The 25,621-nt window shown below is 32.0% G+C and overlaps 1 protein-coding gene and 1 long non-coding RNA gene across 6 annotated transcripts in view; one reads left to right on the forward strand and one right to left on the reverse strand.

Moving 5' to 3' along the window:
• LOC134715269 (cotranscriptional regulator ARB2A-like) overlaps positions 1–25,621 on the forward strand; it is a 44,092-nt gene that overhangs the window by 11,206 nt on the left and 7,265 nt on the right. The window contains exons 2-7 of one of the 4 annotated variants that reach the window (XM_063577345.1): positions 14,526–14,594; positions 20,244–20,299; positions 22,758–22,782; positions 23,705–23,758; positions 24,225–24,325; positions 24,929–24,991. In XM_063577345.1, coding sequence (XP_063433415.1) covers positions 20,270–20,299; positions 22,758–22,782; positions 23,705–23,758; positions 24,225–24,325; positions 24,929–24,991 — 273 coding nt within the window. In that variant the 5' untranslated portion in view covers positions 14,526–14,594; positions 20,244–20,269. The remainder of the gene's footprint in view (positions 1–14,525; positions 14,595–20,243; positions 20,300–22,757; positions 22,783–23,704; positions 23,759–24,224; positions 24,326–24,928; positions 24,992–25,621) is intronic. The other 3 variants (XM_063577346.1, XM_063577344.1, XM_063577343.1) reach the window with 3 other exon arrangements.
• On the reverse strand, positions 3,745–14,405 carry LOC134715270 (uncharacterized). 2 transcript variants are annotated; one of them, XR_010106645.1, is made up of 4 exons: positions 14,259–14,405; positions 8,408–8,546; positions 5,767–5,816; positions 3,745–4,260 (listed from the first exon to the last, which is right to left on the reverse strand). It is a non-coding gene; the product is annotated as an uncharacterized LOC134715270 (long non-coding RNA). The 2 variants fall into 2 exon arrangements; XR_010106644.1 differs by lacking the exon at positions 14,259–14,405 and adding an exon at positions 13,449–13,557.

A 25,621-nucleotide genomic window follows, 5' to 3' on the forward strand; every position in this document is an offset into this window, starting at 1 on the left:
TACTAGTAATACAAGACTAACAAAGGTCAGACGCTCCTGACTTGGGACAGGCGCAAAAATGCGGCGGGGTTAAACATGTTTGTGAGATCTCAACCCTCCCCTATATCTGTAACCAATGTAGAAAAGTAAACGCATAACAATACGCACATTAAAATTCAGTTCAAGAGAAGTCCGAGTCTGATGTCAGAAGATGTAACCAAAGAAAATAAACAAAAGGACAATAATACATAAATAACCACAGACTACTAGCAGTTAACTGACATCCCAGTTCCAGACTTCGATTAAACTGACTGAATGATTATGATTTCATCATATGAACATCAGGCACAATCCTTCCCGTAAGGGGTTTAGTATCATACCATCATAACATATATGAGAAGAACATAAAAAGTAAAATCACAAAAATACTGAACTCAGAGGAAAATCAATTAGTAAAGTCCATAATCACATGGCAAAATCAAATAACAAAACGCATCAAAAACGAATGGACAAGAACTGCCATATTCCTGACTTGGTACAGGCATTTTCAATACGTGTCATGCCAACAACTGTTTTTAGAATAAATGATCAACGCCCAGCGACGAATCTTTCACGCACAGAAGTCAGTAGTAAAATTAGTTAGAAGTTGAACTTGATACGTGTACATTTGTCATGATACATGTGAATAAACTTTAAAAAAAATATATGAATAAACTTTGTTATTTGTTAAAACATACAAGATACAAGATTTGAAGAAGTTTTCAATATATTTTTCTGTTTGTTTGCATTCAGTTATTCTATCAGTAATCATAGAAATGGAGGTATAGCATTAACACATTTGTTTGACTAAAAATCAATTTAGCGTCTGTCCGATGTTCAGATTTATAACATATTTTACAATGGAATGAAGAAAATATCTTAATTGCTTACAACACTCTGTTAAATGTTTCGATGAATGATGATACTTTAAAAACTATAACCTGTCGATCTTAAATGATCTTGAAGTTTGATGTGCGAACACCAGCTAACATATGATTTACACCTATAATGTTGGACTTTTTCAATACCATGGTGAAAAAGGGTTAAGTACTATATGGACAACTGATATAACTGTCGCATAATTGATTAAAAATTACTCCCCAACTTGGAACAAGTGTACCTGCTATTCAAAAAAGGAACACAGTCTGAAACGGCGTATTAAATTGAAGCAATATCGGTTATTCTGAAGACAAATCCTTTCTTGATTTAAATCAATACGACTGAGAGAACAGCCGTTCGTGTAACTGTATATTAACTACTTAAGATTTAACCTAATTTATATAATAATTGAGATATAAGTCATGCCAAAACGAATTTACCTTAAAGATAACTACAATTATATTTTGAGCTTGCGTATCTGTTAATTTCAGGCTTTTCATGGGAATATAAGTGTTTCTCCAAGTGCATAAAGTATACGCTATAAAAATCTGATAAAAGAATGAGATGCTTAAAGATTATATGGTAAGATGGTTAAGATTATGAGAAGGTATAAATTATTGTAATAAAGGGTTTTCAGAATTTATGGATAAATATTGGCAAGAATGTGTATAAACCGCAAAATCCTTCTCACTATACAAATCCTTAACACTGTGTATCTCTCAAATAAACCTATAATTGTAAAATACGTTCATGCTTCGGTAATGGAACCCACATACAATGCTGACCCAAAAATCTACTACAATATAAATTGCACTACACCATTAGAAAGTTAACATTATGCCAAAAGATTATTTCATTTCGGTTAGGAGTTTTAGAGTAGATGGTGATAATTACAACGAGTAATATAATGAGCAGATACATGTCCTACAAAAGTAAACACAAAGACAACTTGAAGATAAAATTACAGATAAAGAACTAACGATTTACGTTTTGTGGGTGGTGCCAACATAAACGATACGATAGTTTGTGCAGATTCACAAATTATGACCATAATCCTGCAATTTGTATTATATCAAATGTACTCAAAGGATTATAGGTGTTGTTTCTCGAATTCAAGCTCATACTGCCTACTGTACAAATTCTGACCATTATCCTGCAATTTGTATTATATCAAATGTACTCAAAGGATTGTAGGTGTTGTTTTTCGAATTCAAGCACATACTGCCTACTGTATAAATGTACATTGATAGATTTCAGTTATACCCAAGTATCTATATAGCTCCTGTAGTCGGTAAACTCCCAACAGTGATCCTTTACAATAAAGGTTATGGTTATCCATGTGAAATTGTTTAACATATAATCCCTTATTATAATGATTTTGTATTATCATTGTGGCATATATCAAACTCATTCGTTCAGTGTATACATTCAAGTTTGTGGTTATATGTCTTTTGATTAAGTTAACCCATTTTAATTCATATTTCATAGTGAGTCTTTCTATGTTGTGATGTAACACTGTTGTTAAGTTAAGGGTTAAGCTTGGTACCTATCAAAAAAAATAATTCCGCTGCATTTGTTATTCGCCTGTCCTCATTAGGTACCTGATGTTCAGTGGTTGTTGTTTGTTAACGTGGTTCATAAGTGTTTCTCGTTTTTTCATTTAGATAAATTCGTTTGTGTTCCCATTTGAATGGTTCACACTAATGAGTTTGGGCCCTATATAGCTTGCCGTTCGGTGTGCGCCAAAACTCTGTGTTGAAGCCCGAACTTTGACTTAAACATGTTATAATTGGTTACTCTTCAACTTGGGACTTGAATTGAGATTTGTCTCATATCACATCTTGTTATATCTATATATGAAGGATTGTAGATGTTCCTTCTCAACACTTACATCCTCCTAATTATAAAAAAAAAGAAGATATGGTATGATTGTCAATGAGACAACTCTCCACAAGAGACCAAATCGACACAGAAAATAACAACTTAAGGTCACCATACTGCCTTCAACTATGAGCACAAACCACAGCTTTATAATTTTCCTGGAAATATTTCATATTTGTTTTTTATATGTCTTGTAGTTAGTAAAATACAAAATGTGTATGAAGGATGGTAGATTATCTATCTCAAATATGAACGCTTGCAGCCTACTGCATAAAGGTTTATGGAAAGATTTGATCCTTACTAATGTACTTCAGATTTTCTATTTATGAGTTTGACTGTTCCTCTTGTATATTTCGTTCCTCTTTTATATATCTCTTGCAGTTGGGAAAATACCAAAAATGTATGAAGAATTGTAGATTTTCCCTCTCAAATATCAACACTTGCAGCCTACTGTATAAATGTTTGTGGAAAGATTTCATCCTTACCAATGTACCTATATATCCCTTGCAGTTAGTAAAATATCAAATGTGTATGAAGCATTGTAGATGTCCTCAAAGGTTGACACTTGCAGCCTACTGAATAAATTTTCATGGAGAATTTCAACACATACAGCCTACTCTATAAGTGTCTTTTGGATATATTTCACCCTGACTAGAGTACCTATGCATGTCTAACAGTCGATAACATATAAAATGTGCATATAAAAGATTGTAGATGTTCCCTCTGGAATAATCTGAATATTTTCGGAAACCAATGACTCTATTTTATGAGCTTCATATACAATTATTTCAAGATTTTCCAAGTCTCCATATCATAAGACTGTTTACATTTTCTTATCATCATCATAGACACAATATTTATTTCTTGTCAATAAAGAGATGAGGAATTTCATTATATATACAGAAAAGCAATCATATAGGATTGTTGCTGGACAATTGTCACATTGATACAAAGTAAAAGTATTGATTAAATTTTAGAACTTTTATTTTATGAAAATAAAACTTAAATAACATAGAACGAAAGATCCACTAAACTCAATACATTGTACAATTCTAGATATTCCAATACATAAATGCATGAACAACGTATATACATTCTTAACTACACAATAAAACTGTTTTCATTTGATTTTAAACAGCCAGGAATCTGTTTACTTTCACCTTTTAGATATAACATTTTATACATAGAATATAAAATGTATTCCTGTAAATGAATTCTATGTTTGTTACTTTAATGATAACCATTTTCCGAGTAGTAAAAAGTTCATCTTAAATGCATTTTAAATCATTGCACGTCTTCAATATATAAGAACACAGTTCAGTTGTCCTCCACATTGCAGATATTTATCCAAGAACAAATTACAATATTAATTAATTATAACAAAAACACAGATCTAAGCACAGTAAAATAGTCTCCCCTGTTCTGTAAAGAATGCTTGTTCGTATTCTTTCTTAATTGTGAGGCCGGCACTAAATCTTTAACCTACAAAATAATATATGGTTCAGTTGAATAAATAATAAGTCCAATACAATACAGAATTTCAATGCCTCAAACAGTTGTTATTTATTTTCCATCTAAGAATAAAGAGGAGTGTTTCATCAGTGCAAAAACAGAACATAATCCCAAGATTGTATCAAATTGTAAAATTTGTAATGCAGAAATACAATTCTTTTGTAAGACCAATCATTTAAATGAAAAGTTAAAATTATTTTTTTCTTTACTAATGACTTTACACAGAACCATGACTCAAATGATTTACCTTTTTGTTTTATGAAATGACAATGTGAGAGAAAACAAGGCTTCATCATAACTTTTTCTTTTTATCAAGTATTGGTAATAAGAATGTGTTGGTGAATATGTAAACTGTGATGATTAAAATATATAGTGTTGTGATAGACAAACATACTGAAGTGATAGACATACATAGTGTGGTGATAGGTAAACAAAGCATGGTGATAGACAAGAGTGTGGTGATAGACAAACATACTCAAGTGATAGACAAACAAAGTGTGGTGATAGACATGGTGACAGACAAACATAGTGTGGTGATAGACAGACTTAGTGTCGTGATAGACATACATAGTGTGGTGATAGAAAAACATAGTGCGGTGAAAGACAATAGTGTGGTAATGGACAACAGTGTGGTGATAGACAAACATAGTGTGGTGAAAGACAATAGTGTGGTGATAGACCACAGTGTGGTGATAGACAAAAATATTGTGGTGATAAATACACAGACTGTGGTGAATGATTTATGTAGTGTGGTGATTAATTATGTGTGGCGGTAGATATATTATATGTGGCCATAATTATACTAGATATATAATATGTGGTGGTATATACGTTATGTGTGTGCCAGCAGAAGTATTATGTAGACCTAGTTACAAGTACAATAACACTGACACAATATATTTTTAAGGTTTACTCATCTTGAATGTTAGAATCTTTGACTGACAGTTAGTATACCATATTTGCTCCTTTTATTGAAAAGATATCTGACATGATATTTACATAAAATATTGAACGATATGTTGGAGCAGCTATTCTTTAAAAATAATTTCTTTTAAATTATTTCAGTTCAACCAGGATTGTTTAATTGCTTATTAACTCTTTACATACATATGCATAATACTTTGCTAATTAACTCTTTACATACATATGTATAATACTTTGCTAATTAACTCTTTACATCATATGTATAATACTTTGCTAATTAACTCTTTACATACATATGTAAAGAGTAAAGTGTTGGTGTTGATATGAATATCAATTATTTGGTAATTTTTTATAAATTTCCTGTTTACACATTTTTTTGGAATTTTGGATCCTTAATACTCTTCAACTTTGTATTTGTTTGGTTTTTAACTATTTTGATATGAGCGTCACTGATGAGTCTTATGTAGACGAAACTTGCATCTGGCGTACTAAATTATAATCCTGGTACCTTTGATAACTATGAGTAATACTTTTAATTTCAATGAAGATTACCTTTTCCTTTTCTTCTATGTTCTATCTTTCAAAAATCTAGTTTCATTTTTCTGAAGAAAAAAAATAATAACAGTGAGGTGTCACATTGAGTCATTTTAAGTTTAAAATCTAAATAAACATAAACAGATTTCTGTACAAAACGGTGGATTATTATCATGCTCATATCTACTTTTAAAATGATATAAATAGGGCTTTGAAAGATATACCCAGTGGTGTGATAGAAATAAAATATAAATTGAGGTGAAAATATACAGCGAGGTGATTGATCAATAAAGTAAAGGTGTTTAATATGTAGAAATATACAGTAGAGACTGTTGGGGTCGATATAGAGAGTGGTTATAGATATAAAGAGTGTGTGGTGATTGATGTATAAAGTGAGGTGATTGATAAATAAAATGAAGTGATAGGTGTTTATGATGTGGTCATTAATATAAAGACTGTGGAGATACATATTGAGAGTATGGGGATATATATATAAAGTGTGTGGTGATTGATATATAAAGTGAGGTGATGGATAGATAAAGTAAGGTGATAGGTATTTATAATGTGGTCATAAACATAGAGACTGTGGGGATACATATCGAGAGTATGGGGATAGATATAGAGAGTGTGTGGTGATTGATATATAAAATTAGACAATGGATAAATAAAGAAAAGTGATTGGTGTTTGTTATTTGGTTATAAACATAGAGACTATGGGGTAGATATAGAGAGTTTGGGATAGATATAGAGAGTGTGTGGTGATTGATGTATAAAGTGAGGTGATTGATTAAAAAAAGTAAGGTGGTAGGTTTTTATGATGTGGTCATAAACATAGAGACTGTGGGAATACATATCGAGAGTATGGGGATATATATAGAAAGTGTGTGGTGATTGATATATAAAATTATATGATGGATACATAAAGGAAAGTGATTGGTGTTTGTTATTTGGTCATAAACATAGAGACTATGGGGGTAGATATAGAGAGTTTGGGGATAGATATAGAGAGTGTGTGGTGATTGATGTATAAAGTGAGGTGATTGATTAAAAAAGTAAGGTGGTAGGTGTTTATGATGTGGTCAGAAACATAGAGACTGTGGGAATACAAATCGAGAGTATGGGGATATATATAGAAAGTGTGTGGTGATTGATATATAAAGTGAGGTGATGGATAAATAAAGTAAGGTGATAGGTGTTGATAATGTGGTCATAAACATAGAGACTGTGGGTATAGATATTGACAGTGTGGTGAGTGACACAGAGATTATGAGGATATATATAGAGAGTGTGTTGATTGCTATATAAAGTGAGGTTATTGATAATAAAATGTGGTGATAGGTGTTTATTATGTGAAGATATACAGAGAGACTTTTGGGGTAGACAAAAAGAGTGGGGGATAGATATAGAGAGTGTGTGAGTGGTGATTGATATATAAAGTGAGGTGGTTGATAAATAAAGTAAGATGATGGGTGTTTATTTTGTGGGGATAGATATAAAAAGTGTGTGGTGATTTATATATAAAGTGAGGTGATGGATAAATAAAGTAAAGTGATTGGTGTTTGTTATTTGGTCATAAACATAGAGACTGTGGGATAGATATCCAAAGTATGGGGATAGATATAAAAAGTGTGTGGTGATTAATATATAAACTGAGGTGATTGATAAATAAAGTGAGGTGACAGGTATTTATGATGTGGTCATAAACATAGACTGTTGGGATATACATTGAAAGTTTGGTGATTGATATATAAAGTGAGGTGATTGATAAATGAAGTGAGGTGATATGTGTTTATTATTTGAAGATATACAGATAGACTTTTGGGGTAGATACAGAGAGTGGGGGATAGATATATAGAGAGTGTGTGTGTGGTGATTGATACATAAAGTGAGGTGATTGATAAATAAAGTAAGATGACAGGTGTTTTTTGTGTGGAGATATACTGAGAGATTTTTGGGGCAGATATAGGGAGTTGGGGATATATATATAGAGTGTGGTGATTGATATATACAGTAAGGTTAGTGATAAATAAAGTGAGGTGATAGGTGTTTATTATGGAAAGATACACAGATAGACTTTTGGGGTAGATAAAGAGAGTTGGGGATAGATATATAGAGAGTGTGTGTGTGGTGATTGAGAAATAAAGTAAGATGATAGGGGTTTATTGTGTGGAGATATGCAGAGAGACTATTGGGGTAGATATAGAGAGTATGGGGATATATATAGAGAGTGTGGTGATTGATATATAAAGTGAGGTGATTGATAAATAAAGTAAAGGGGAAGCTTTTGTATTATCCTGATATATACATAGAGACTATTATGATATATACATAATGACTGTTGGCATCGGAATGGAGAGTGTAGTGATAGATAATCATAGTATGGGGATAGCTATTGAGACTGTTGTGATAGATAATTATAGTATGGAGATAGCTATTGAGACTGTAGTGATAGATAATCATAGTATGGGGGTAGCTATTGAGACTGTAGTGATAGATAATCATAGTATGGGGGTACCTATTGAGACTGTTGGGATATATATGGAGAGTGTGGTGATGAATACAGCGACTGTAGCAATGGAGGAATATATAAACCTCCACACTATATATATTTTTTTTCGAGTTATCTTTTTTCAAGTATCATTTTCTAAAAATACTTTACCATCACTATAACTGAGTGCTGCTTGGTTGTAAATCATTTAACTATTCTTGTTATTTCATTTAAAATTAGATGTATCCATGTTCTTTCTTTCATTTTCAGCAATGACCTCTAAATCCCTGCAAAATGTCGTTTGGTATTTCTGTAAGAAGAAAAAAAATATAAATAATGAATTTGAGAATCGCTACATGATAAGTATACACGCTTATACAAACATTTTTCAGTAGACATTGCATATCTGCATATCTCCTTTCACAGTAAATTATACATTGACCAGTATATTTCTCTCACTTATAGAATATACAAGTTATAGTATACAGTCTGGTGAAAAATAGATACAGAATGATGATAGATATAATCATTGTGTTACTATAAATATGATAAGATGGTGATAAATAGATATAGATAGGTGATAAGTGTGAAATTAGTTATAGTGGGGTTATGTGTATATACAGTGAGGTAAAGAATACACAGAACAGTATTAAGATATATACAGTGTGATGATATATAAACAAAAGGATGATATAACCAAAAATTTGCAAATTTTTGGTTCTTCCCTCGCCGGGATTCGAACCCATGCTACTGTGATATCGTGACACCAAATCGCCTGCACTGCAGCCGTCCCGCTAGACCACACGACCACCTGGGCTCTCAAATAAAGAGCTTTCAGTGGGCATGTGTTACCTTTCCACGTCAGTTTTAATCTAGCGGCGTACTACAGTACATGATATATAAGGCATGAAGATGTTATTTACAGATCTAACATTGTTGAGTTGATGTTTAGACGAGTTGTATATACATTATGTACACAGCCATGTATCACCATCATTGATAGCGATCCGATGGATACATCTGTTGTAGAGTTGTCACTGACTCAGAAGTTCTAATACTCGTCTAAACATCAACCCAACAATGTTAGATCTGTAAATTTGCTTTCGCAAATTTTTGGTTCTTCCCTCGCTGGGATTCGAACCCATGCTACTGTGATATCGTGACACCAAATCGCCTGCACTGCAGCCGTCCCGCTAGACCACACGACCACCTGGGCTCTCAAAAAAGAGCTTTCGGTGGGCATATGTTACCTTTCCACGTCAGTTTTAATCTAGCGGCGTACTACAGTACATGATATATAAGGCATGAAGATGTGATTGTTTACAGATCAGCTAAATTATCTATAGTAAAGGATCCTACAAATTAATGTAAGATACAGTCACAGAAAATAATTATATTCATAAGTACGTCTATATATATATATATATATCAATGGTCTTGTGATTGATTTAAACAGTGCAGTTAGTTAAAAGATACATATGTGGAGGGGATACATATATAAAATATGGTGAAAAAATATCAACAGTGAGGTCAATAAAATATTTTCAGTGATGTCATACATATATAAATGAGGAGAAAGATAAAGGTGAAAGATATATAAAGTGAGATGACAGATATACACATTGTGGTGACAGATACACAGTGTGGTGATATATGTATAAAGTGAGGTGATAGAGATATAAAATGTAGTGAAAGATGTACATTGTATTGATAGATATATTGAATAAGGTGATAGATATATAAACAGAGGTGGTATATTAATAAAATGAGGTCTTACTTATATAGAATGAAGTGATATATATACAAAGTGTGGTGACATATATACAGCGTGTTGATAGATATATGAAGTGTTGTGACATATGATCAGTTAGGTGATAGATGTATAAAGTGTGATGATAGATATATAAAGTGTGATGATAGATTTATAAAGTGTGGTGATAGATATATTTAGTTTGGTGATAAATATATTAAGTGTAGTTACTGTGATAAATATATAAAGTGAGGTGATAGATATATGTAGTGACGTGATGGATATATATAGTGTGATCATGGATACGTTAAGTGTAGTGATAGATATATAAAGTATGGTGACAGATATATAAGGTGTGGTGATAGATATATAAAGTCTGGTGACAGATATATAATGTGTAGTGACAGATGAACAGAATAGTGACAAATGAACAGTGTGGTGATAGATGTATAAAATTTAGTGACAGATAAATATAAAGTGAGGTGATTTGTTTATGAAGTATGGTGATAGATATATAAAGTGAGGTGATAGATATATAAGATGTGGTGATGTGTATAAGGTGTGGTGATGTGTATAAGGTGTGGTGATGTATATATAATGTGTGATGACAGATATAAAAAGTGTGGTGAAAGATTTATGAAGTATGGTGACAGACATATATGGTGTGGTGACATATATATACAGTATGGTGACACATTTATATAGTGTGGTGATAGATATATAAAGTGTGGTAACAGATAAATAAAGTGGAGTGACAGATACATAAATTGTGGTGATAGATATATAAAAAGTCGTGAAAGATATGTAAAGTGTGGGAATAGATATATAAAGTCTGGTGACATATATATAGAGTGTAGTTAGAGATATATAAAGTGAGGTGATAGATATATATAGTGAGGTGATTGATATATATAGTGTGGTGATGGAGATGTTAAGTGTGGTGACAGATATATAAAGTGTGGTGATAGATATATAAAGTCTAGTGACAGATATATAGAGTGTTGTGACAGATATATAAAGTGAGTAGATAGATATAGATATAGTGGGGCGAGTGATATATAAAGTGTGATCATGAATATGTTAAGTGTAGTGACAGATATATAAATAATGGTACATATATATAAAGTGTGGTGATAGATTTATAAAGTAGTGATAGATATATAAAGTGAGGTGATAGAAAAATATACATTGAGGTGATGGATACATAAAGTGTGGTGATGGATATATATAGTGTGGTCACAGATGTTAAAAGTGTGGTGAAAGATTTATGAAGTGTGGTGGCAGATATATAAAGTGTTGTGACAGATATATAAAATATTGTGACACATATATAAAGTGTGGTGAGATATATAAAGTGTGGTAACAGATAAATAAAGTGTGGTGATAAATATATAAAGTGTGGTAACAGATAAATAAAGTGTGGTGATAGATATATAATGTCTGGTGACAGGTATATAAGGTTTGATGCAGATACTTAAAGTGTTGTGATAGATATATAAAGCATGGTGACAGATATGCAAAGTGTGGGGATAGATATATAAAGTCTGGTGACAGATATATTAAGTGTAATGATAGATATATAAAGTGAGGTGATAAATATATATTGTGAGGTGATTGATATATGAAGGGTGATGATGGATATGTTAAGTGTGGTGACAGATATATTAAGTGTGGTGATAGATATATAAAGTCTGGTGACAGATATATTGTGTGTTGTGACAGATATATAAAGTGTGGTGACAGATATATAAAGAGCGGTGATAGATATATAAAGTGTGTTGATTGATATATAGTGTAATTATAGATATATAAAGAGAGGTGATAGATATTTTTAGTGAGGTGATTGATATATAAAGTGTGGTGATGGATATGTTAAGTGTGGTGACAGATATATAAAGTGGGTTGATAGATATACAGTGACGTGATGGATATATAAAGTGTGGTGGCAGATATATAAAGTGTGGTGAAAGATATATAAAGTATGGTGATAGATATATAAAGTGTGGTGGCAGATATATAAAGTGTGGTGAAAGATATATAAAGTATGGTGATAGATATATAAAGTGTGGTGACAGATATATAAAGTGTGCTGATTGATTTAAAAAGTGTGGTAACAGATATATAAAGTGTGCTGATTGATATATAAAGTGTGGTGACAGATATATAAAGTATGGTGATAGATATATAAAGTGTGGTGATAGATATATAAAGTTTTGTGACAGATATATAAAGTGGTGATAGATATATAAATTGTGGTGATGGATATGTCAAGTGTAATGACAGATATATAAAGTATGGTGATAGATATACAAAGAGTGGTGACAGATATATAAAATGTGGTGACAGATATATAAAGTATGGTGACAGATATATAAAGTGTGACGACTGATATATAAAGTTTGGTGACAGATATATAAAGTGTGGTGACAGATATAGAAAGTTCAGTGACAGATATATAAAGTGTGGTGGCAGATATATAAAGTGTGGTGGCAGAATATAAAGTGTGGTGACAGATATATAAAGTAGTGATAGATATATAAAGTGTGGTTATGGATATGTCAAGTGTAATGACAGATATACAAAGTGTGGTGACAGATATATAATGTCTGGTGATAGATATATAAAGTGTGGTGACAGAATATAAAGTGTGGTGACAGATATATATTAAGTGTGGTGACAGATATATATTAAGTGTGGTGACAGATATATAAAGTGTTGTGACGGAGTCTGGTGACATATATATATAAAGTGTGGTGACAGATATATAAAGTGTGGTGACAGATATTATGGTGACAAATATATAAAGTCTGGTGACAGATATATGAAGTGTGGTGACGGATATATAAAATGTGGTGACAGATATAAAAAGTGTGGTGACAGATATATAAAGTCTGGTGACATATATATATAAAGTGTGGTGACAGATATATAAAGTCTGGTGACATAAATATGTATATATATAAAGTGTGGTGACAGATATATAAAGTATGGTGACATATATATAAATACTGGTGAAATATATGATAAAGCGTATATAACATGGCAAAATCCGTATCACATGCCGCATCACCCTCGATCAATATCATAAAGTGACAGAAGAGATAAATCAAGTGAGGTCCTAGATATATAGCAATTATCTATCATATTGAATACACCTTAATTATTGGTAATCCTGGCTGACCCGACTGCATAGAACTTATGACGAATACAACAATCATGACAATCATTTTTCCTTTGTGGCTTCAGTTTTTTTTTTACTTCAAAATTTTACTACAACCTGTGTGATATCCAGTTATGGTGGACACATAGTGATAAGGTGCAGTGGCGGATCCAGGGGTGGGTTCAGGGGGGTTGGAACCCCCCTTTTTTTAACGATCAATGCATTGGAATGGTGACTTATAGTTGGACCCCCCCTTTTTTAAATGGCTGGATTCGCCCCTGATAAGATGTATGAAAAATTACCATCAACATCAAACCACTCTCGTTTTACAAGATTTGTTACATTTTTCACCATATAGGTTTCAAGTTTCAAGTCCTAACACAAATCTATCTATCTAGGCTATTATTTGAAATTCCCATTGTGACGACATGAAGACAGAGAAACAGATTTCACCACATAATCTTTTGCAATACGATATTTATCCACTCTTGACAGTGTCAAAATTAATTAATTTTGATATCACCTAAAGGAATGTGTACTTTTTTATAGTCATGCACCAAAAATTACTGTTATAAACGTCATTTGCCAATTTTTTTTAACGGTTATTTGTGATTTCCCGATTTTCCAGGGATTACAAGTATCACCCTCATACATGACCAGGGGTAGGAGGGGTCCTGATCCCTTAAACATGAAATCCCGAATTTAAATAAATTTAAATTCGGACATCCAGTACTAGTAATTCAAAAAAAGAATTCCTGTATCTCTTAATAGATCCCGAAACCCTGAGCCTAAAAACACCAGATCCTGGAGTCCTGATAAAGGCCCTATCCCCCCTCATACATGCACGATCCATAACAATATTTTTTTTAAGACTTTCTTGACGCCGCAAGAAATCATTTGGTCACCTCCTATGCACACTGACATGATAAATACACATAAAAAGAATTTATTGTCGGACTCTTTTGAACCAAATCACATTTTTTAGTTGGAAAAGGAAAAGAAGGGGGGGGGGGGGGGGGGGGGGTTAGCCTCCTTTCCTAGTTTTAAATGTTATTTTGCATTTAAAGTTGATCATGTATGTTTTCATTGCTACAATGCATTATTTTGCATACCTTTCACATGTTTTTTTTACGTTTTAGACGTTATGTGTGCTCTGAAGTACTGGGAAGAGAGCCACTTCAACAACTGAGCACGACGTGTATTTTCTTTCGCAGATAAATGTAAATAAAAGCGTACAAATCTATCTCCACATAGAAGATTTTTTTTCAAAAAGTGAAAGTAGAAATTACCGGATCCGCCCAGTACCGGTCGCGCATGCGCACAAATACAAGGTTACAGTCCGGGTTACAATATCTATAACCTTGTATATTATATACCTCTCCCAACTAATGAAATTGCTGTGTTTGTTGTTTACATCATTATTAGCATCCTGTGGGACAATAAAATGTGTAAGTGGCAAACAAATTTGTTAAACGAGTAATTGTCTCGTCCAAGCTAGTAATGTCAAACTGTATGTATTTGGGAATAGAAGAAAATCTCAACAAAATACTACTACTTTCATTTTCATTACTTTCAATTTGTCTTTAAACATCCAGACTTGTCATGTTTGTCGAATACTTGTTTAAATAAAGGTAGTCCGAGATTAATCTGACGTCCAACAGCTGTTTCGCCAGACAAGCGGGGGCCGTGGTATGTCAGAGCTTGTCCCATATCAAAAAGTGGATATTTCCCTGTCCAATAGGCCAGTTCTGGGGAATCCGGGTCCGTTCGCCCTGATTCGCGTTCGCCATGCTACCTGTTCGCCCAGGGTCCATTCAACCAAATTTTTATTTTTTCTATTTGTTGTCCAGTCGCATAATTTTAAGTATTTGAACAAAATATGTTACAGTTTGTGACAGAATATTTACATTGCCGCAATCATTTTGTCATTTTCTCTTTGATTTACAGAGTAGAATACTAATATACAATGTATTTATCTTTATTGATATTTGATAACAAAATAATTGTATTCGGTCAATCATGAATGTATGCAGTATAACTGAGACTAGTAGCACAGTATAATAATAATTCTAATATGATGTCCTTATTACGCTTTGTAAACAAAGCCGTGTTCTAATGAGCATAAAAAATATGTTTGACACATGCGCACGAACTTACTGTGTGTATTAAGGTTATTTCCATCGTTATCCTTTAAAATGTATACATAAAAGCAGCTAGCATAAACTTTTATTATATATATTTTATAAAACAACATATATTTACCCTGCTCATAGTTTTTAAACTTATCAAATATAAAATGTAATGTACAGACTCCTCGGGGAGGAAACGGGAAAAGCCAAACATTTCTATGGTATTTTCGTACGCTTCGACCTATCAAAATACTGTATTTGTCCTATTAGAATCGAAATAATTCCTTCGTGTCATGCTCTATGCTCATTTTAACATGGGTAGGCATTATATTTGACCACATTTTACACCTCGCTAACGCTCAGTGTAAAATATCGACAAATATAATGCCAACCCATGTTAAAATGAGCATAGAGCATGACACGAAGGAATTATTTCTTAAATGAACTTGTAAATCCGTTTCATGATTTACAGTTCGTATGTGTTTCAAGCTGAATATTTTATCAAAACAAAACGTTTGAATTTTATAAATAATCCATCAAAAGACAAGTTTCACAATAATCAGTGATCCGAATTATTTTGTCATTGAACAATTAATGATCCTAAACAAGCCATAAACTTTTAGATATTTCCCTGTTTCCATAAATTTCAAGAATACATACCATAGAAAAATCTGAATAAGTTTATTCAAATTCAATGCCCTGAATATCAATATTTTTAAGTAGGGCGAACAGACTCTCTGGGCGAACGAACTAAGGGCGAACGTACCCAGGGCGAACATGTTATTAGGGCGAACGTTCCCGATACCAGTTCTGGGATACGGGTTTCAGGCAAATCTGTCATGTGACTTTCATCACCACATAACAAAAATATATGCATAGAAATTTCCAACATATGTTGAACAAACTCATTCATTCATACCGCAATCATGATTATGTACTCATGGACCATTAATTATTTCTATACTACCCTACAGAATGACGATTATGAAAGTGCTGGAAACTTTTGATAGAGCAGGGATATAGGCGCGCCTTCTCTCTGGTAAATGACGTCATAAAGGCGTGCGAAATTGACGATCTTTTCTGGTGAAAGACATTATTCCAGAAATGACCTACTTATATATAGATGTGCTGCTTTGTCGCTTCTGGTGCCAACGAAAGGCCTTGAAATTATATCAATCGGGTAAAAAAAAGGGCCAAAACTATAGTTTTCTAATACTTTGTTTAAATTGCTTATTTCTTGACCAATTTCAATGGGGTTTTATTCTTGATTTTTTTGGGTTCTTAAACATGCTGAATCTAACATTGTATTAAGATTTCGGAATTTGGTCCTCGTTTTTAAATTGGTCCACATGAGGTTCTACATTTGTTCAAAGGGTCCAAAATTAAACTTTGTTTGATTTCATCAAAAAAAATTATATGTGGATTAATACCATGTGTTTAGATTTTGAATTTTGGATCCTATTTTCAAATTGGTCTACACGTTATGGTCCAAAGGGTCTAAAATAAAACTTCGTTTGATTTTAACAAAAAATGAATTCTTGGGGTTCATTGATATGCTGAATCTAATCATGTATTTAGATTTTTGATTATGGGCCCAGTTTTCAAGTTGGTTCCAAATTGGGGTCCAAAATTTAATTTTGTTTGATTTCAACAAAATTTGAATGGACATGTACGGGTTTTTTTGATACATGTATGCTAAATCTAACCATGTATTTAGATTTTTCATTTTTGGGCCCTGTTATCAAATTGGTCCACATTGAGGTCAAAAGGGTCCAAACTTAAACTTTGTTTGGTTTCATCAAAAATTAAATTCTTGGGATTCTTTGATATACTGAATCAATCCATGGCCATGTATTTAGATTTTGGATATTTGACCGTAACAGAAATCATACTTTTATAAAGTTCAACTACACACAATGTTTATCTTAAGAAAATTTTGCATTTTGCACAATTCAAAACACATATTAAAGGGGCACTAGCTGTCAAATTCATGGTCACCAATTTGACTCAAATTCTCATATTTGATTAATAGCAATATAAAACATTTATCCAATCTATCAAACGTTTAAAATAAACAGTTTACAGAGCATGGAGTAGATGATATGTAGGTTCGTTTCGTGTGTATTTAAATCCAGACGCCATCTAATTAACTATCATTTGACCTCAGATGACCATATAAGCGATGTAAACACAAATAAAGATATGAATAGGTTAAACCAGCACGTGCAATTGGATTTTTATAGGTCTGTTTGATTTGAATTTATAGATTAAAAATATAAGTTTCTCATTGTTTTTAACCGTATAAGAATGATTTATGTGGATCGAATTAGCAATCAAATGATTTACCGTAGTTTCACTTTCATTGTTGACATTTTTTTTCTTTAAATAACCAGTTCACGTACAATGCATGCGTGGTCAGTCTCTAGCTAGGGGGTTAAATTAAGTTCACATGAATACCGGTTAGAATGATGATGACGTTTTCACTTGCAAGTGAATCAGTCAAAAATTATGTATAATCGCATATTTCAACAAAATTAAAGCAAATTGATTGCTAAAAGTAAATTATTATTTCATTATTCCAATTTAATTAATGATTAATCTAAAAAAAATATACTTTATTTTTTTTATATATATCGTAGCTAGTGCTCCTTTAAGTTCTATACACTGTAAGTTGCAAATTTTTAAATAAATGATGATTCAATGTTTTTAAGTAGATTTTGGGATTATTTTATGTATATATCCATTACAATTTTTAAAATCCATTATTTAGATAAAGGAAAACATCTTTAAGAAAAGGCTCTTAACATGGAGATCTCCAAAATTCATGAACATTTTTCTCTAAAGGCATAGGGATAAATTAATTGTCCCCAGTGCAATGTGATGTAGGGGGCATAGAAATTCCCCCTGACTGTTGGTTCAGTCTTATTTAATATTCTTATTTGATGCGCTTCTTTTGCTTTATGAATAAACCCATGCTCTTATTCCAATAAAATTTGTTTTCACATGCGTGTATTGACTACTGCAGAATAATAAATTTTATCAAATTGGCATGCATTTAATATACATTTAATATGGCTGTAATGTTTTGCAATTGAAAATTTGACCTTTATATGACAGCTGTTCATGCTGGCTTTTTAAAACTCCTCCCTCTGAAAAATCACCATTGCCAGTTGTTTGCTTGTTTACAACATGTACAAACAAAAAAGGGAGATTTGTGGAAGAGCCTACACAAACGCTCTGAACTTATACAAATCAGACATAGAAACTTCCTTAATTGTCCTTATCAGAATCGAAATAATTGATGAAAGCTATAATCTATTGTAGTTTTAACATGGGTAAGCATTATTATTATATTTGTGTTATTTTAGCCCTCACTATCGATCGGGCGAAAATAATCATGAATATAATGCTTACCCATGTTAAAACTACAATAAAGCATAGCATGCATCAATTATTTCTAAAGTATACAATTTTTGTCAACTCTATATCAAATATGTCAAAGGTTTATGGTAATAATGTCTCTGACACATTAGAAATTATAATAATAATAATAATAATAATAATAATCTTTATTTCAAGAGGGTATGCTCAATTAGTACAAACACTATTCTCCCTTGAGGCCCTCACACTCCACTCACAATGCAATTCACACAATTTCTTCATAACTTGTGTGAATTGCATTGTGAGTGGAGTGTGAGGGCCTCAAGGAAAATTAGTGACAATCAAGTATATATATAATGCCTCTTTGAAATATTAATTATGTTGGAAATTGCATTCTATTGGATTTTAAGCCTTCATTTCTCTAAGATATTTGTAAAAACTTTGAAGTAGGGAACAATCGAACTCTGCTCTTTTTTTTTTGGTAATCTGTTTTTACATGTACATTTAGATGTATATAGCCAGATTGAGCTATTCTAGCCCAAACTGCTATAGGTATTCACAACCTAACAAATTGCAGTTTTAATGAAAGTACCAAATAAAAAAGGTTCATGCTCCTTTCCAATTAAAACAGGAGGGATTGGACATTTCCCCTAGGGTAGTAAAGATGTATCTTATTTGTCAAATATAAGGTAGGAAAGTTATTTGTAAATGCCAATAAGATATATACATTTTAAGCCCCCCCCTCCCTAAAAAGCAGGTAGGGAAACTATAAATTGAAAAGGAAAATGCATTGTTCAATCATCTCTCATGTTCATTGAACCATTAGTGAGTGAAGACTTTGACATTTTATAGCAAGAAAAGTATTTATATTTTGGTACTAATGTAAGAAGAAAACAATGCTTTGCCAAAATATCAATGAAACTATAATAGAATAATAATCATTTGAAAAGATTTATTGCTATGCATTATAACTATTTCTGTTTAAACATATGTTAATTATATGAACCTTCTAATTTAAGATAATTAACTGATAGCACATAGTAAATTTTACATTGAATATGTCCTACACTTACAGTTTGTAAATTGTATGCTGATTCATACAGAGGCTGTGCTAGTGGTCTCCGAAAAAATGTTAAATTTTCTTTTGTAAAAAGTCATTTAATTATGTACAATGTATCAAACTATTTTCATGAAGGTTTCTTTGCTCACCCTCATCACATTTATCTTAAAACTTCTGGAAAGCTTTTTTAAAAAAAAAGTAAATAGTAAGTATGACAAAACATTGTTTACACCCAAACCAGAAGTGAAGCCTTTTAAACATTTGAAAATTAATCACCATTGTCATTACTGTCAAGAAGGTAGATTTATCTTCTTTTTAATGCCATGAATCATGTACATTCTCTTCCATTTGTCCTTTAATAGAATAACTTAGTATTCCTGTTAATTCACATTATTCAAAACTATTTAACTAATGATGCGGTATTCATTTTCAAACTTGTACATTTTTAGTGTTGACTAATTTGACTTATAAAGGAAATTTGCATTCTATGTAGTTTAAACTAAGAATTTGTAAAATATTTATTGTAGGATTAAACCAGTTAAAACAGTTGACTATGGGTAGCTTTTACTCGTTCTTAACCAAGGTACTATTTTTATTTATTTTATAATTTTATATCTGCTGATTTGCTTTGAAATCATGCTTCATAAAAAATATAGCTAACATTCATCCCAACAATTCCAAATTCTATATGTCGGTGCAATAAACAAATATTTCAACTTAATTTGTCAGTCAGTTTAAATTTACAAAAAATGCACTGGACTCGTAATTACAGTGTTCCAGCTAGGATTTCAAAAGGGCAGGGTGCCAATCCTTAAAAAGGGCATTTAACGTGTGATATGATAATATGAAAAGGGCATTGTTTTAATAAAAGATATTAATCAAACATTGTGTTTTTTCGTTGAATCACAGGTTATACAAGAACAACATCATTAGCCCATATAGAATTCTATCTTTCTACTTTTGAGGCTGAAAAACTTGTCAAGCAGCTTGTCACACAAGTTTTTAGATCATTGCTTGGCACAGTTGAGTTTGAGGTCTAATACATTTACAGATATATCTGTGATATAAGATACATGTAGCATATGAAAAATTAGATTTTTGGTGGGGAAAACATATGATCGTGTGACTTATGTCATGTGACAGGATTTTCATATGAAATGTAATAGCATATATATTGTATTAATGTATGCATGTAGGTGAAATATATTTAGAATAGAAAAGTTTATTTCAAAATATTTTATGCAAAGTTGGACAGACTTTCACCCTTAGTTTATAATATGCAATTATTTCCCCACCCGAATATATTATACATGCATATTGTTACTGTACACCAGTTCAAAGATGATGAACTGTTGTTTAAAGGATATAGCTTGTTAATAATATGTACATGTATTGAATTATATATAGTAAAAAGAAATGATATTAGGTAAAGCACACACTTTCTTAATGCTAGGACAGATTTATAAGAAGTAACCAGCATATATATTTAGAAAGTGTGTGCTTTACCTAATATTATTTCATAGGGATCCTGATCCTGAAATCCCAGGCTTTAAAAACATGAAATCCTAAGGTCCTGAATTTAAAGAAATTAAAATTCCATCATCCCAAAATACCCCCCCCCCAAAAAAAAAAATAATTCTGAAGGATCCTGAAGTCCCTATAAAGATCCATCCCCCCTCAAAGGTCATGTTTTTTTAGTGGCACTCTGACATCCTCCACCAATATCATGAATATAAACTGACAGCCACAAATTAGCACAGTAGGGCTGAAACTGATGTTTAATAAAAATCAAATATTTTTTTTGTTATAATTCAGGTCAAAGAATTGTAAATAGTCTTTGTCACAGATTTTGGTAAAATTTTGCACACAACTTTGGTACCATTATAAACTTTAGCTGCAGAACCGTAACTCTTATGGTCCTTTATGATTTTTTTTGATTTTGCGGACCATATCTATGGTCCGCAAATAGTAAACAATAACATAAGGACCTAAGAGCTACGGTTCCACAGCTATATACACTTATGATTATCAGTCTCTTAAGATTTTATTTTTATTTAAGGGTAAATCAAAAGTCTATAGTTCATGTAGGTTGTTTTTTAAGATCTTTTAACATTCTATCCTATGAAGCAAAATCTAAGGATTCTTAGAAAAGTGACTTATTGAATTTAAATTGAGATTTAACTAACATTAACTGAAACTAAAATTTAGCTGTCATTAAAATTTGAACATGCATTAACACTATTTTTTTTGTTGGCACATGCACAATGTATTTTTAATGTACAAATGAACATTGTAATTAAAGTAATATGAAACGAATGAGTGGTGAAAAATAATGTTTATCAAATTCTTGAACCAATGCATGTATGTATCATAAACTTAGTCCTCTGTGCATGTTTTTTTACGCAAAATATAGTATAATTGCAATATTTTTTCTCTCTGTCTGATTTAACAAGTATGGCTGCTCATTAAATGCTGTGTTTTGAAGCTAAAGTTTACCAATTGTCACTTTGTAGTAAACAAAGTACAAAAAACATGGGTATTGAGCATGTGTTTAACATACATGTGCATTCAGATACATTAACAGATCCATGCGTATTGCGATCACCGGATTTTTACGAGTAGGGTTACGCTCAGGTCACTATGCATATGGAAAATATGTTGGTGAATTGCTTTCTAGAAGCAAGCAATTAAAAAGAAGTAAACTTCTTTTAAATGTGGACAAATTAAAGAATTTTCCTCAGAAAAAAGTATATGTACATAAGTTGTATAGTGAAAACTATCAATTGAGTTTTAAAAAACATAGGCATATTTTTTTTTTAATTTGAGGTTTCTTATGACTTTAAATAAAATTTAATTAGTGATATAGGTATACATGCAGATAAAGAATAACAGGGACTTCCATATTCTAGATGAGCCTGGAGAGCAATTTTAGACATTCTGAATTAAATAGTATCAGAATTAAAAAAAAATAATATAAAAAGACAGGCACATGAGACATGACTATGCTTTGAATTAAAAAAGTGTTGTTTTTTTATTTACAGAAAATGTTTGAAGATGAAGAAGAAGGTAAATATACCAGTATTTAACATACAAAAAATAGAGAATGGAAATGGGTAATGTGTCAAAGAAACAACAACCAGATCAAAGAGCTAAGCAGAAAACAGCACAAGGCCATTAACAGGTCTACAAAATCCCCAACCAAGAGGCGCGCTTCAGCTTGCCTCTCAACAATAATGTATACTAGTTCCTAAAATACTGTGGACTCATTATTATTCGTTTGATTTCGTGGGTACTGGTAAACCAAGGAATTAAATATCATTGAACATACAAGTTCTCCTTTACCAACAAAAATTGATACCCACTAAAATAAATGAATCGACAGTAGATGCCACACTTAAAATTCTGAAACCATAGGCGGATCCAGGGGGGCCCTGGGGGGCTCAGGGCCCCCCCCCCCCTTTTGTGGGAAAAATTTGGTTGATTATATAGGGAATCATTGAAGCATGACTGGAGTGGGCCCCCTCTTAGGTCAGTCTAAGTCAGCGGGCCCCCCCTTAGGAAAAGTTCTGGATTCGCCACTGGAAACTAACAAATAAAAAAAACCACAAGATTAACAAAGGCTAGAGCTAGAGTTCCTGACTTGGGACTGACAAATAAATGCAGAAATGTTATTGTAATGCATTACAAAATGAGAACCTCAGCAGTAAAAATTAGTAAATGATAGGAAAGAATTGAAAAATTGATAAGCAGACCTCCTTAAAATTCATGATTAATTTCAAATTTCATGAAAACTAATACCCCAAAAAATCCTCATTTTCATTTTACATTTTTATTATGTATGTAGAGTTGAGACATTCCAGAGTCATAGATTGCAAAGTTCTAGTGTTTGTATCTTTAGAGCGTGATAAATTAATGTAAATACCATTGAATGTTTAGATAAAATTTCTTTAATATGATTTTTTTTTCTTTTAATTATTATTTTTTTTAGCAGATTATGACTTTCCTACGACATTAGAAGGATTTGGATACCATTTCAATGAAGGTAATGGTCCTTTTTTTCTAGAAATATTATTTAAAGGAAAAAAAAAAATAAAAAGTTGTGATGCATGAGGTAAATTTTTTGTAGTAAGCAAACCTAAAACAAACACTGAAGAGCCGGAACATAACGTAGAGTTAAACCAAGCTGAAGAATCTGGGCTTACTATGCCTGAGAAAGAATCTTGATCTTTTCACTACAAATTTTGTTGTAAAACATTGAAAATATTTTCTGTACAAAGTTTCAAACAACTGGGTTGGAAATAATATCATTTTCTGCTAACAGGAAAATTTATATATACTGATCTAAGATTCAGCTTATTGTCTTGTCAGATTTCTCTCTTGATAATTTGACTTTCACAAATCATTTTACATAAAAATCAGCCAATCCTTCGTCATGCTTATTAGATCCCAATGAGACACACACTGATAATTTGTGAATCTTAAACTAATGAATTATTTTTCTTCTTCAGATGGACAGTTGAGGAATATAGAAACAGGCAATGGCTATAACTTTGTAGAAAAAGAAGATAACCATAGATATAACCAGAAAAGATATGAGGCTATTGGTGATGTTAGTCTTTTATTTGTTTATATATTTTTCATAATTATTTAAAAAATCAACAAATACACACAGTCTACAATGGAAGACACACACCATTATTACATATAATTCTAAGTCATCACAAGTCTTGGCAAGCTTTTAGATAATATTATATTGACTGTGAAATAGCTGTCTTCATGACAGGTGGCCTCGGTTGCCAAATGGTATAAGAAGTTCATCTACTGTACCCCTTACATATATACCACCCAGGTTGTGAGTTTGAATAACACTTAAGGTCACTGATTCTCTCCTTCTAATCTGGCTTCTTCCATCAAATAAAAACAGGATGTCATGAAATAGACAACAGTGTTGAATGTGATGTTCAAAACCAAAAAAAATCAATGATTACCATATTTGTTAAGGGATGTTCCATTAAAATGTACATTGTATCCAGGGAAGGCATTTTGAAAACAGAACGACCATCCATAGAAGCCATTTAAAGTCCTGCATACAACACAATATTTCGCATCTACCCATAATTGCCCTCCCTGGGTCACATGTATGTTTTTTTATGGAACAGCCCTAATGTTGGTCATCCTTCCTCATTAACCATTCCTTTATTTCTTATTACAGATCATAACAGACTATGTCTATGAACTTCTAGAAAAAGAAGGTTTAGAAAGAGTTAGCATTCCAGTAAGTAAAACAAGTGATGGACATCAATGAGTTTCCAAGATTGTCATTCAAAAGTTTCATTATTATACTAAAATTAAAGACAACTTTGTGATATCATAAGAGTTTTGAATGTATAGCTTTCAAAACTAAATTTACCAAGCTATGTAAATGGCTTTTTATTGTGTCACTGTATCTTTCTAAAGTGCAGATAACCTAAAATTGAACATTGAATGGGGAATGTGTCAAAGAGTCAACAACTCAACCTAAGAGCAAAAAACAGGCTATGGCAACCAACATGTATTCAACACAGCGAGAAAATCCTGCACCTGAGGTGGGGCTTTAGCTGGCTCATAAACAAAAAGTTCAGTGAAAATGTATGTCCAAAACATATCACTGACCTATACTAAATTAAAAAACATACAAGATCAAATAAGGCAAGAGGCATCTGACTTGGGACATGTTCAAAAATGCAGCAGGCTTAAATATGCTTTGTGAGATCTTAAACCTCCATATACCTGTAGCCAATATAGAAAAACTAACACACAGCAATACCCACAGTCCTATGTCAGCAAAAGAAACTAATCAAAATGACATGATACATAAGTTAGCAAAGAACTGCTAGCAGTTAGTGACATACCAGCTCCAGACCTT

The sequence above is a fragment of the Mytilus trossulus genome, chromosome 4 (genome assembly GCF_036588685.1).
Source record: "Mytilus trossulus isolate FHL-02 chromosome 4, PNRI_Mtr1.1.1.hap1, whole genome shotgun sequence".
Taxonomy (NCBI): domain Eukaryota; kingdom Metazoa; phylum Mollusca; class Bivalvia; order Mytilida; family Mytilidae; genus Mytilus; species Mytilus trossulus.